At 40.3% G+C, this 12,898-nt stretch overlaps 1 protein-coding gene across 1 annotated transcript in view; it reads left to right on the plus strand.

The window, feature by feature from the left end:
• The window catches only part of vwde (von Willebrand factor D and EGF domains), a 43,076-nt gene that overhangs the window by 23,294 nt on the left and 6,884 nt on the right, over positions 1–12,898 (plus strand). The window contains exons 16-28 of the mRNA XM_071546531.1: positions 851–965; positions 3,274–3,530; positions 4,684–4,903; positions 5,473–5,604; positions 6,026–6,274; positions 7,340–7,768; positions 8,749–8,844; positions 9,585–9,680; positions 9,781–9,876; positions 10,498–10,593; positions 11,688–11,783; positions 12,493–12,588; positions 12,701–12,796. Coding sequence (XP_071402632.1) covers positions 851–965; positions 3,274–3,530; positions 4,684–4,903; positions 5,473–5,604; positions 6,026–6,274; positions 7,340–7,768; positions 8,749–8,844; positions 9,585–9,680; positions 9,781–9,876; positions 10,498–10,593; positions 11,688–11,783; positions 12,493–12,588; positions 12,701–12,796 — 2,074 coding nt within the window. The remainder of the gene's footprint in view (positions 1–850; positions 966–3,273; positions 3,531–4,683; positions 4,904–5,472; positions 5,605–6,025; positions 6,275–7,339; positions 7,769–8,748; positions 8,845–9,584; positions 9,681–9,780; positions 9,877–10,497; positions 10,594–11,687; positions 11,784–12,492; positions 12,589–12,700; positions 12,797–12,898) is intronic.

Below are 12,898 nucleotides of genomic sequence, written 5' to 3' on the forward strand. Positions count from 1 at the left end.
AGCTCAAGTTTGACTGAATTTCATGGGTGATTTTCTCAGAAAAAAAAACAAAACAACACACTGACAGAGAGCAGAAACAGGGAATTATGTGGCAGGACATTTAACAGAGATGGGTGAATTTGTGTGGAAACGGGCCTTTTCATCACTACTATGTGTGATCTAGTATTGGGTTTCATTCTAAAATGTTCTATATCTAGTTGGAAAAAAAATGTTAACAAATGTTTCAATATTTCTAATGCGTTGAATGGTCAATATTTCTAAACTTTCTAGACTTTCATGCCAACTGTCACTTTGTATGAGAAGATGCTGAATTTTATAGTCATTTTCAAATGAAGGTCTTCCATTACACCAAAACCACATTGTTTTCTGCAGGAGCTGGGAAAGAGTGTTCATTATGCAGTTGAAATGGGGGCAACCATTGATCTGTTAGTAATTTAGTGTAGGTAGGAGGTAAACACCACATTTCCTACAACCTGTGTTGAATGTGCAGAATGTGAGAGGTTGGCGTAGTTTCCTCTCTCTCTCTGATATCCTTAAACACAGGAAACAATTAGGTTTGTTTTCTTCAAACCAAATGTACAGGTTGATTTTTTCATGGGGGGCGTTTGAACGTTCAAACAAAACCGGCCCTGTTCTCCTGGTGCCATGTTCTGTCTCGATGGTTTTTTGTGAACCTGTGTAGCCCAGTGGTTAGCGGTTGCATTCCCACTGGGGGGCTGCCATGCTAAAAATGTAAACACTCAAGGCACTGTAAGATGCAGCACGTGTTACGTTATGATGGGCAGTTTGTTTCAAAGGGAAATAAACACTGAAATTCATTTTTTTGTTATTTGTTGCCTTTGTGTCCCAGGAGAAAACATGCAACATCGACAGCCTGTGTTACGGCGAGGGGGAGCGCAATCCCAGCAGCCCTTGCCTGACATGCCGCCCGGACTCCTCCAAATACACATGGTCCATAGCGGAGAGTATGTACATCAAAATGTCAAACTTTCAACGCTGCTTTCCCTCACATCTGCTTCATATTCTTAAAAATAACACACAGCAAGACCGATGGTTTATATTCTAACCTACACGTCTTGTTATAGCGCTTATACATCATCCGAGATTGAAGAAGTTGTGCGTGTCGCCTACTTAGCAGAGCAGAGTGAGGATAGCCATCACTGAATTTTACAGCTGGTAGTAGCTCAAGGATGTTTTGATAAAATGTCAGCAGCTCTGTGCAGATTGGAGTCATTGTAGTTCCTTCAGTCCCCTGGCACTGATATGAGGACAGCTTACCTCATTGTTATAGTTTCTGACCAACTTTACTCCTTCAACTTAAAGTAGGTCAGATGGTGCAGTGCCCAGTTCTGTAAGTGTGCAGAATAAATGCCAGCTTATATAGCATTAACTTGACTGGAATTAAAGCCGTGATCCAGAGGATAATGATACCAGGACAAGGTATTGATTACTGATGAGGCTTACTAAGTATGTCCTTCATATACAGTGTGTGGTAAAAAATATTCTCATTTACTCATAAATTATAGATTGATTAATTCACTCATTTGTTCATGCCTTCATTCACTCAGTCATTAATTTGTTTATTTAAATGAGATTATAAGATTATATAAAAATACACCTGTCTTTTCAGCCTAAAACACAAATTTGAGCTGCAACAGACAATCAGAGCGTTCCATCCCCTCTAATTGAGATGCTGTAGATTTGCCCTATTTGCGAAAATTCATTTCTTGTGTTGGTTGTGGTCACTGGTGGGAAAAAATGATGGGAAAAACGCACAGGAGAGGAGATGAGGAATTGAAAACGAAATACAAAATACAGCAGCGAGCGAGCGCTCCGTCCAGAGAAACCTGCTGCGTAAAGATGTTTTTTCAACGTCTCCACCCTTAGAAATGTAGTTTGGTAACACTTTACAATAAGGGTCACTAAGTTAAGGGTTAGTTAATGCTTAATAAACATTAACTAACCCTTAATTAACAGTTAGACACTAATGTGTCTGGTAATCATTTACTAATGGTGTTCATGTTAACTAAGGTATTAATTTATACATTATGTTATAGTCATCTTTATAAACTATTAAATAATGTATAAATTAATACCTTAGCTAACATGAACACCATTAGTAAATTACACATTAGTTAACTGTTAATTAAGAGTTAGTTAATGCTTATGAAGCATTAACTAACCCTTATTAAGCATTATACAACAGGTAGTTCCGACCTAGCGATCTGATTGGTCAACTAGACATTTAGAACGTGATCAAATCAGCATGACAGCACACCTAGCCGTGCTCATCACTAAATATTACTCCGCCATATATTATCATACAATATATTTAAATATAACGCTACGTTAACTCTGTTCAGCCTTGATGTTACCAGACGCTCTGCATCCTCCATCAGCTGTGCCGGTGAGTCGGTGACACGGCGCTACTAGCTTAAAAATACATGTGAAGTTTGCGGACATAGTAGCTAAATCTGTCCATGGAAAAATTATTTTTTTCAGCAGATATCTTAGTTACAACAAGATTGAGCTAACAAGGCAGTTTTGTGTTTATATGTGTGGTATTTATTCAGTTTGGGAAATCCCGCGATCTCTAGAAAGCATTAGCTCAAGTTGGCTGGCTGACTCAACAGGGACTAGAAATCGTCTCTGTTGCTAGGTCGTTACTAAGGCTTCGCCTACTTGCTGGAGTAGTAAACTAGGTTCCATTACATAGGAGTCTACTGACGTGATTGATTGTTTTCCAGTTATTAGTCAGACCCCATGTATTTCCAGGGAAACAGAGATAACACTAGCAAAAAGTTTTTTATTTTGAGAGCGAATTGCCCCACAATATGAATACATTTTGTTTATATCTTTTATTTTGTTGGTAACTGTTGTATAATCGCCAGTCGTATAGTCGTGCCAATAATGACGGTAACGCACACCCTCTCGTGTAATATTGCTTAATTAACTAACCCTAAACTTAGTGACCCTTATTGTAAAGTGTTACCTGTAGTTCTGATGAGCGCACAGCTTACGTGATTTCTGGGTAATGAAGTCCTTCAAACCTTAAAATTAAAATAATTTTCTCTCAGTACCATTTGGGGCCGCCAAAGTGCAGCTTTAATCCCTCATTCATTCACTCACTCACCCACCTGTTCATCTAATCAACTACTGACTTACTCATTCACTCATTCATTTTTTCATTTATTGATCCATTCCCTCACCACTCACTCACTTATACATTTATTCAACCGATCACTTATTCACTCCTTCATTCTTCCCCCTCAGAGAACGAGCCTCCGGCGCTCCAGTCGTTGCCGTCCCGTCTCCAGTCCTTCCAGGGGGAGAATTTCGTCTACCAGCTCCAGGCTCGGGACCCCGAGGGCTCGGAGGTGCTCTTCACCCTGGAAGCGGGTCCTGCGGACGCGTCCCTGTCTCCGGCCGGCCTGCTGATCTGGAAAGCCGCCGCTGAAACCACCGACACACACACCTTCCAGTTTACTGTGACAGACGACTGCAACGCTGAGACCAGAGCCTCTGTCCAGGTACTGCTGGGTTTGTTCTTTTGTTGTGAACCTGAAGAGACTTTACATTACAAGCTTTCATACCCAACAAGTATGCGTTTTATTTGTACACTGTTGTGTTGAATATTGCAGTTGTGATAGGTATTGTGATACATGTTGACAAAAATGTAGCCTACATATAATTTAAAGTAGACATTAGGGATGCATGATTTTAACAAAAGTTATTTAAGTTGTAAATAATTTAAATCAAGTTTTATGTTGAATATTGCATTTGTCTGGTTTGAATCGGAGGAAAATATTTCTAGATTTTCTTCAACTTGATTTGTAGGTCAGGGATTTTGCAGCAACACCAGGTTACTTATTTTAAGAGACTGGAACACACTTCATCTGATGAAAAATGCAGCCTCTTATATTCTGCGAATTGAAGTTGTGAATATTTATTTTTATATGTATATATATATATATTAATCATGCAACCGTAGTAGGCAACCATTTAGTTTGACACACTGATGTTGTTATCCTTGTCCCTGGATAGAAATGGGTCATTTGAGATTTATGTGATTTCCACTTATTACCCACTAGAGGGAGCTCATGATGTTCATTCATCATTTATTTGGCTGTTTATGGACTCATGTTAACTGTGAGTTATTTTGTGTGAGTTATACCTTTAGTTATGGGATGGTCTCTTAAACGACTCTTAAATAAAGAAATACGCAATTATTGATCTAGACTTTTTGAGGAGTTTAACTCCAAAATGAGATATCCAACAACTGACAAAACTGACACCTACTTTTACAAAATGATTTGATAGCAATTTCATATCATAGTAGGTAACATAAGTTCTTGGCTAACGAAATCATTCATTCATTCATTCATTCATTCATTTTCTTTACTCACTTATTCTTATTCAGGCAGGGAAACACCCTTAACATCTCTTTAATAGACTGGATTCTCACTATTTTAGCAATAGTAAATGATAAACCTCAGGTCATTTTTTTTCAAAATTGACTCTTCATTTCCTGTCTTGCCACTGCGTGAACCACTGCCAGGGTCAGACATGACACACTCTATCTGCCAAAACATTGTTTTTCTTTTATGAACCTCGGTGACTGTAGTCCAAATGATAAATGAGACTAAAGCTGTACAAACAGTCTGCCTCCCTGTTTTTCCCCAGGTGTCTGTCCGCTCCTGTGAGTGTCAGCACGGAGCTTCCTGTGTCTCCAACATCAACCTCCCTGCCGGCAGCGGGGAATACCTGTGTGTGTGTCTGGACGGGTTCAGAGGGGAGAGGTGTGAGGTGGACATCGATGACTGTAAGCCCAACCCCTGCAGGCTGGGCCGCTGTATCGACGGGGCCAACTCCTTCTCCTGTATCTGCCCCGCCGGGATGACAGGTAGTGGACGAGTTACAGCAGACAAAGCCGTCTAAACCTTTTGCTTACAGAGAACAAAAGGTTTAGGAATGCTTTGATTTTTATAGTGGATTCCTTTTTTACCGGCTGCACATTAACGGGGCATTAAGAGCTCAAAACTAAAACAAACTAAGGTGCCTGTTAAAGGATAGTAGGTAATTTAAAGGGGCAGTAAGATTTTTGACTGGGGGTCTGTATCATAAGACTTGTGTAGGAAGAGATAAGTTCTATCACTGTTGTTGCAATTCCTCCAGAAATTAAAGAATTTCTGACCTTTAGTGGCTATTGCGACCTTTGGCAACTAAGTGCTAGGAAAACGGCTGGAATTATAATATAATTCAATATCTAAGTAATTGTTGAGTCATTGGTATTGAACAACCCTATCAATCCCCCAGCAGATATGTAATGGTCATTTTGTGCTGTGGGGCAATAAAAATCATACTTATTGCATTTAATTTGCATTGCATGTAAAGCCATCTCGCCCATTTTCCTCCTGATAAATTTGTGCCCTGTTCACACATCATGCCATCTGGTGTTTTGTGTGTTTTCAGGCCATACGTGTAGAGAGGATATCGATGAGTGTGTGTCCCAGCCTTGCTTCCCTGGAGCGGGCTGCAACAACACACTGGGCTCCTTCCTCTGCGGAGCCTGTCCACACGGCTACAGTGGCGATGGAAGAAGCTGCACGCGTAAGTCCAGGCTCTTCATTTTATAGATGGAGAGTTTTATTTTTTATTTATTTATTAAATCGTCTTGGCTAGAAGGAATTATTGCTTATCTAATTTGGCTTGGAGGCAGAGAGAGCATTTAAAGGTCCATTTGTCCATTTTCAAGCCAGTGTGATGAAAAAAACAGTCCTGTAAGTCATTATAATGAGAAACTTTCTCAAAATAATGACGTAGTATCTCAAAATAATGAGAAACTTTCTCAAAATAATGAGAAACTTTCTCAAAATAATGACTTAGTGTCTCAAAATAATGAGAAACTTTCTCAAAATAATGAGTTAGTAGTCTATCTCAAAATAATGACTTAGTATCTCAAAATAATGAGTTAGTTTTTCCACACCATCCAGTTGAGGTCATTTGTCATCCCTTTGTTCCCAAGGTAACACTGAGTCTCCCGGCAAAGCGGTGACCATACCGGCACGGGTACCGCAGGTTTCAGGCAGAACCAAACCCTCAGTCCTCTCCCCTTGCACTAGAAGGCCGTGTCACCCCGGGGTGCAGTGCTTTGAGAGCACCCACGTCTCCGCAGGCTTCATCTGTGGACCCTGTCCTCCTGGGCTCCATGGAAACGGACAAACCTGCAGCAGGAGCGGCGCTACAGGTGAGAGTGGCTCCGTTCTGCCAGTCTGTGACTGATATGATGAAAGGAAAGCAGTGAACATGTTTTATGCTTTGTAAGTCTGCTTTGTGTGAGTATATTTTGACATTCAAAAAATTACAGTAGACGATAGAGATGCACAGTACTGACAAATTATTGCATTTTTTTCTTGTTGAATATTGGAGTTGTGATAGTTGTTGTGATGCATTTTGACAAAAAATATAAACAGAATTTAAAGTAGATATTAGGGATGCACAATACTGACAAAAAAAACCCCATTTAAATCAAGTTATTTTGTTATGATGCTCTTACCCAGAGTGCAACAGTAGAATACACTTCAATTCCTAGATCACCAACATTAAAAGCAAACAATCATAAAGAGTGCAAGGGTTTGAGCCACAGAGAGATGTGACAACAGATGGAACAAAATATTCATATGACCCTGGAATAAGTACATGTAATTTACATTACATTACATTTTTTAGCAGAATGTTTTTTTCATTTAATGAAAATTGTATGCAGTTAAATACTAGTTAATTTTACATACATCATCTTTCAAATTGTAAGCAAAGCTGGAGTCTGAGACATTTTCGCTGTTCTATAAGCAACATGGTAACTTCCTTTTGTTGAAAAATAATCCGCTAGTTCGCTCTACAGTGTAATCACAGCAGAAAATATGTTTGCTGCGTTTCCTCTGCCTTTCACAAACAAGGAAACATCTGAATTGAGATCTGAACAATTTGATGCTCGGCTTAAAAGACCATCTGACCATAACCTGTCTCCAGTAGTAACAGGTTCCTCCAAAATGTGTTTCAGAATATGCAAGTGACATATTGAATTTTTTCGATTATTGTTTTTTCACTGTCTGTATTTCTTAATTCTTTTAGCAGTTTTTATCACTTGAAAAGAAATAAAATAAATAAACCAAAACCTAAAGTCATTAGTAATGGTTAGAAAGAAATTATTTCCTAATTCAGTGTTTATTCTGCTGAGGAGGCTTAAGAGTTGGATGCTTTACTGTGTCTCAAAGCTGTATTTGTGTTCATTTTCAAGCCGTATCCTCTAACTTCCAGTGTTTTGCAGGGCAGGGAACAGCCACCGGTCGAGCAGACGGCCGAGTTCACATCACCGAACCAAACTCCAGCAAGGAAATTCCCACCACCTCCTCTTCCTCCTCTCCCACATTACCCAGAAGACACCCTGACGCGAGGACAAAACCAGAGACGACCATCTCTAGCACGAGGAGAGTGTCTCCCGTCGACAGGAAAACCACGGCGAGCCCCCAGAACCAGACCGTCACCAGGGTTTTCACCCCCGCCGTCCACAGAGGGCAGCCCAGCGGGGGGGAGGAGCATCTGACCCCTGACCTCTCCACCGGGGTCAGATGGGGGTCACCGTCTCACCCGGTGACCTGCGCCGACTCTCCCTGCTTCTCCGGTGTGCCTTGTGAGCCCACCGTCACCGGGTCCTTCAGGTGTGGCCGCTGCCCTTATGGCTACACCGGGGATGGAATCACATGTAAAGGTAGCTGTGCATTTTTCTTTATTTTTACTGTTTTCCACATTTTAGAATGAAAGTAAAGACATCAAAACTGTGAAATAACACAAATGGAATTGTGCAGTGACCAAAAAAAGTGTTAAACAAATCAAAACTATCTTATATTTTAGATTCTTTAAAGTAGCCGCCCTTTGCCTTGATGGAGAGGCAAAGGCTTTGGAAAGAAATTCATACACAGGCATCAACTTCACTATTTATATTTGTCTAAGAAACACATGTCAAGCATTTAAGCAGAAGCCTTTAGATCAAAATGCCTTTAAGAGAATGAAAAACATAGAACAGGTTTGAGCAGGGAAGAGCACAGGCTATGGCACTAAAATGTCCAAATCAGAATGTCATGCTATTCACAAATGAGGGGAAAGCTGCCTAATAGCGCTGGCCAAAAATTAAAACCTCTTTGCGCCTGTCATGGTCATGCATAAATTATATGCAAATCTCATTATTTTGTCTTTTTTGTTTTATTTTGTATTTATTTGTAGGCAAGGCCGTACAAGTGTATCAAGTGAATTGAAATGCATGCCCAATTCATTAACACTTTACATCAGCTTCGACATCCCAAATGATTGTAGCACATGTAAGACTTTAAAGAGCCTTCTGATTCAGAATGGCTGCTGTAAGACGCAGGCAAGGCATTTGTCGCAAAAAAGGAGAGAGTTTTCTGTCCTTGAATCTCAGTTCAGATCAGAAAACACTCCAATTATAAAGAGCCTTCAGGGTGCAAGGCTCCATTTGCTTTGTTCTGTGTTCTTTTCAAGGGGTTGTTTGCACCACAACTTGATTTGTATGGATTTCTTAGTGAATAAGACGTAAACTCTGCACTCTTAGCTCAAGCAACTGGAGTGCAACAAAATGTGCAAATTGCCCTCACAGTGTATTAGAAGTGCACGGATAACAGATCCTGGAGAACTGTAATGCCATCATCAAAATCTTCATGTGGTTTGTTTCAGCTGTTTGCAGGTATCAGTGTGGGAAGAATATGGAATGCACTCTGCCCAACACATGCAGCTGCAAGGAAGGCTACACGGGATACAACTGCCATATAGGTGAGAGGGAGGTTTGATTTAACATGGGTTCTTAAACATTTTTCAACTATGACTAGGGCTGAGTATGGAGAACCGGATCTAATTCAGTCCCGGTTCCAAACCTAATCCACCGGAATCGATAAGCGACTGCTCTAACGATACCTCTTATTGATCATTAAGCATTTTGAACAGCTGGATGCTTCTCTCTTCACCTTTTTGACCCTTTCTGTGTGTGGTAAATACACTCCAATTGTATTTTGTTCTCTAAAGTAAGGCATTATGCCATATGTGCCTTAGCTGTTTTGAAAAGTAATTGAGACAAAAGTAACTCTACACAGAAATGTCTGTCTTGAGTAATAAAACAAAGTTAGCTCCACTAAAGCTGCATGTAGTCTTTTACCCCTGAAAATGTATACAGGAGGAATCTGATAAAGAATCAGATCGATAAGAAGAATCAAAAATGGCACCAGAATCGGTAAAATCCTAACGAGCCCCAGCTATGACACAAAATAAGTACGTTTATTTTTGCGCCAGGACTCAGGCTCATTAAATCTTATTACTCTGACAGAAGCCCTGCAGCCCATTTTGAGCCCAGATCCACGGCTTTTAAGACATTAAACCTTGGAATATTCTCCACACTGTGGCTCATTCCTGTTATGACTCATTACTATTAAACCTCCCTAGAAGATTTGGCTTGCTTTACCTCTGTGACTCATTTTATTTGTCAGAGAGTCACAAATTTTTTCTCCCTTCCCTCTCAGCGGTGTGTCGACCCGACTGCAGGAACCAGGGGAAGTGTGTGAAACCTAATGTGTGTGAATGTCCTGTGGGCTACAGCGGGCCCACCTGTGAGGAAGGTAAGCCGAACTCATATTCGCACTTATCTAACATGCTGACACGCCCGTATTTCCTCGCTCATGGGATACTGATGAGGACGCTCGTGTTGTTTACGTGTAGCGAGCTGCGAGCCGCCCTGTCAGCACGGAGGAACCTGCCTGGCCCGAAACCTCTGCACCTGCCCCTACGGCTACGTGGGACCCAGATGTGAAATCAGTGAGAGATGATTTAACTATTCTGACCTGATATGAAATGTCTTGGCATGTGTTTACAATTTGTATTAAAGTGCTAATCTGTGTTCTTTTTTTGCAACATTTATTTATATGTTGCAGATCACTAGGCAAGGCAAGGCAAGGCAGCTTTATTTGTATAGCACATTTCATACACTGAGGCAATTCAAAGTGCTTTACAGAGTAATAAAAAATACAGTAAAGGTAAAAAATGTACAATTAAAAAGTGCAAAAGAGATCCACAAAATAAAAAACTTAAAAAGGAAACTAGTACAGTTCAAATCAAGTGAAATTGAAAGATAACAGAAAAGACAGTGCAAGAGGATTAGAAAAGTGAAAAGTGCATTAAAATCACATTTAAAATAAAAATAAAAAAGATATAAATAAATATTACAGTGCACTACTCTAATCTGTAATATAGGATCAGATGGGGAGGGTTTAACAATTCAGATAGTGTCAGGAAAGTTGTTCTGTGATTGTCTAAACTTTTTGGCACTTCCATTGACCCGTGTGGTAAACTAGGCTAAAACAAACCGTATTAAGTATTAAGTTATTGCTGAGTTTTGGAATAGGTGTGTATACAATAACCATGTGTCTCCCTACACAGTGGTGTGTAACAGGCACTGCGAAAATGGAGGCGAGTGTATTTCTCCTGATGTCTGCAAGTGCAAGCCTGGCTGGTACGGACCCACATGTTACTCAGGTAATTCAGATCAATGTAAGGTGTGAACATGTGTAACGAAAGCTCACACTGCAGGTGAAAGTGTCTCAATTCAGATTGTTCCCTCGTGTGATATTTTCTAATCAGTGTGAACAGCAAAAAGCTGCATGGAGTCGCATTTTTTCAAGTCCAATCTGGGTCACATGGACACATGGATATGAAGTACAAAATCAGACCCTGAGGCATGTGACTTAAATGGGAATTTGTAAACTTTCCCATGACAAAAAGTAATCTTACATCAGGCACCATGGCAGCTCAGCTGAGTCAGCATGAGCATGGAGGACAACAGTGGAAGAAAAAGATATAGATGATATTTGGGGAGACGCCTCAATTCAGTCACTCAAAGGCACACCGTAACCGAAATGTGTTCAAAATAGGGCTGCAACTAACTTATTTTCATCGTCGATTAATCTATCGATTATTTTCTTGATTAATCGATTAGTTGTTTGGTTTATAAAATGACAGAAAATGGTGAAAAATGTCGATCAGTGTTTCCCAAAGCCCAATATGACGTATTCAGTTTACTGTCATAGAGGAGTAAAGAAACCAGAAAATATTCACATTTAAGAAGCTGGAATCAGAGAATTTTGACTTCTTTTTCTTAAAAAATTACTCAAAGCGATTAATCGATTATCAAAATAGTTGGTGATTAATTTAATAGTTGACAACTAATCGATTAATCGATTAATCGTTGCAGCTCTAGTTCAAAACAAGCGGGAGTAGCGTCGGTACAAAAACAGATGTGACATCTTTTGTTATTGCTACTCTGTGCACACGTCTTGTCGACATCACCAGTCAGTTCATATTGGCATCAGATATGGGTTACATCCTTGGATAGATATGAAAACTCATCCAAACAAATCTATATTATGATATGAGCAGCAGTTTAAATTGAACATGAAGGCCTGCAGTGTGAACGTAGCCTTAATGAGCATGTAGCAGGATCTTGTTGAAAAAGAGCATGCGTGCTCTTCCCTGGATAGATAGGTTGAAAAGAAAACTTTTGACATTACTGCACATCTGTCATTATATCTATTGATATGAAGTCTGAATGTGGTTCCCTGTACCTTCCACAGCTGTCTGTAACCCTGTCTGTCTGAATGGAGGAACATGCATTAAGCCCAACATCTGTGCCTGCCCCAGTGGCTTCTATGGCTCCCAGTGTCAGATCGGTAAGTGTGAGGAATACATGTCACCGTGGTAACAGTCCCACATGCACTATTAGTGTTCCTGTAGTTTTTACTCCACCTTTTAGGGGAATTGTTTGTAAAATTCAAATCTAGTTCCTGTTTCAGCCACCAGAAGGTGCAAAGAATGGCCTTGCAAGTGCTAGGTTAACAGCTGAAGATCTTCTTCAGTATAGTTACAATTAGGGTTAGACCGATATTTGCTGATACTGAATTTGTATTAAATATCAGATATTGGTCAGTCCCCCTCTGATATGATGGAGGTTCCTCCCTGACCACAGATACATAAACTCTATAAACCCTGTAATTAAATTTTATCGTCTTTGCACAGTTTGGTCATGGGTTTAATTGTTCAATAAGACTTTCCCTCGGTCCATTCTTACAGAGTCCAGAAGTACAAAATGATGAGAAATGACATTCTTATCCCATGCACAGTTTCACATTATGTCCATATACAAGCAGTTGTAGATTCTGTTGATGTTGTAGCAGCAGCTGACTCGATTTAAATGTTTAAAACGTGGTTAGGTTTAGCTCAGTCCAATCTATATAGATATAGTTAAGATTAGTGTTTAGTTGTGTGCGACATTCCTCCTGATATCCTACATTTGAATGAATATTACTGTATCACCGACTGAACAATAGTATGATATCAGTGTTCCTGCAGCTGACCCAGTCTTAATGTTGTGTGTTTCAGCTGTATGCAGCCCCCCTTGTAAGAACGGAGGTCAGTGTATGAGAAACAATGTGTGTTCCTGCCCCGAGGGCTACACAGGAAAAAGGTGTCAAAAGAGTAAGCAACACTATCGCCCGCATGGTTGACCTCAGCCTTATTTGAATTTGTTGCCGCCAGCAGCTCACAGTGCAAAATACTGCGATCTAATGTATAAATAAATGTGTTCCAGGTGTGTGTGAGCCAATGTGTATGAACAAGGGCAAGTGTGTGGGTCCCAACACATGCTCCTGTGCCTCAGGCTGGAGGGGGAAGAGGTGTAACATACGTGAGTGGCTCCATGCATTATCTATGTAGACCAAATGCATCTGAGGTAATATGAAAGCCCCAGGCCGAGCAATGGTATCTGCACTCCCAAAAGTTTGAATAC

This window comes from Centroberyx affinis, unplaced genomic scaffold, assembly GCF_046629955.1.
Source record: "Centroberyx affinis isolate AG114_WGS23_722 - 3 ecotype Tasmania unplaced genomic scaffold, CSIRO-AGI_Caff_v1 ptg005304l_1, whole genome shotgun sequence".
Classification (NCBI taxonomy): domain Eukaryota; kingdom Metazoa; phylum Chordata; class Actinopteri; order Beryciformes; family Berycidae; genus Centroberyx; species Centroberyx affinis.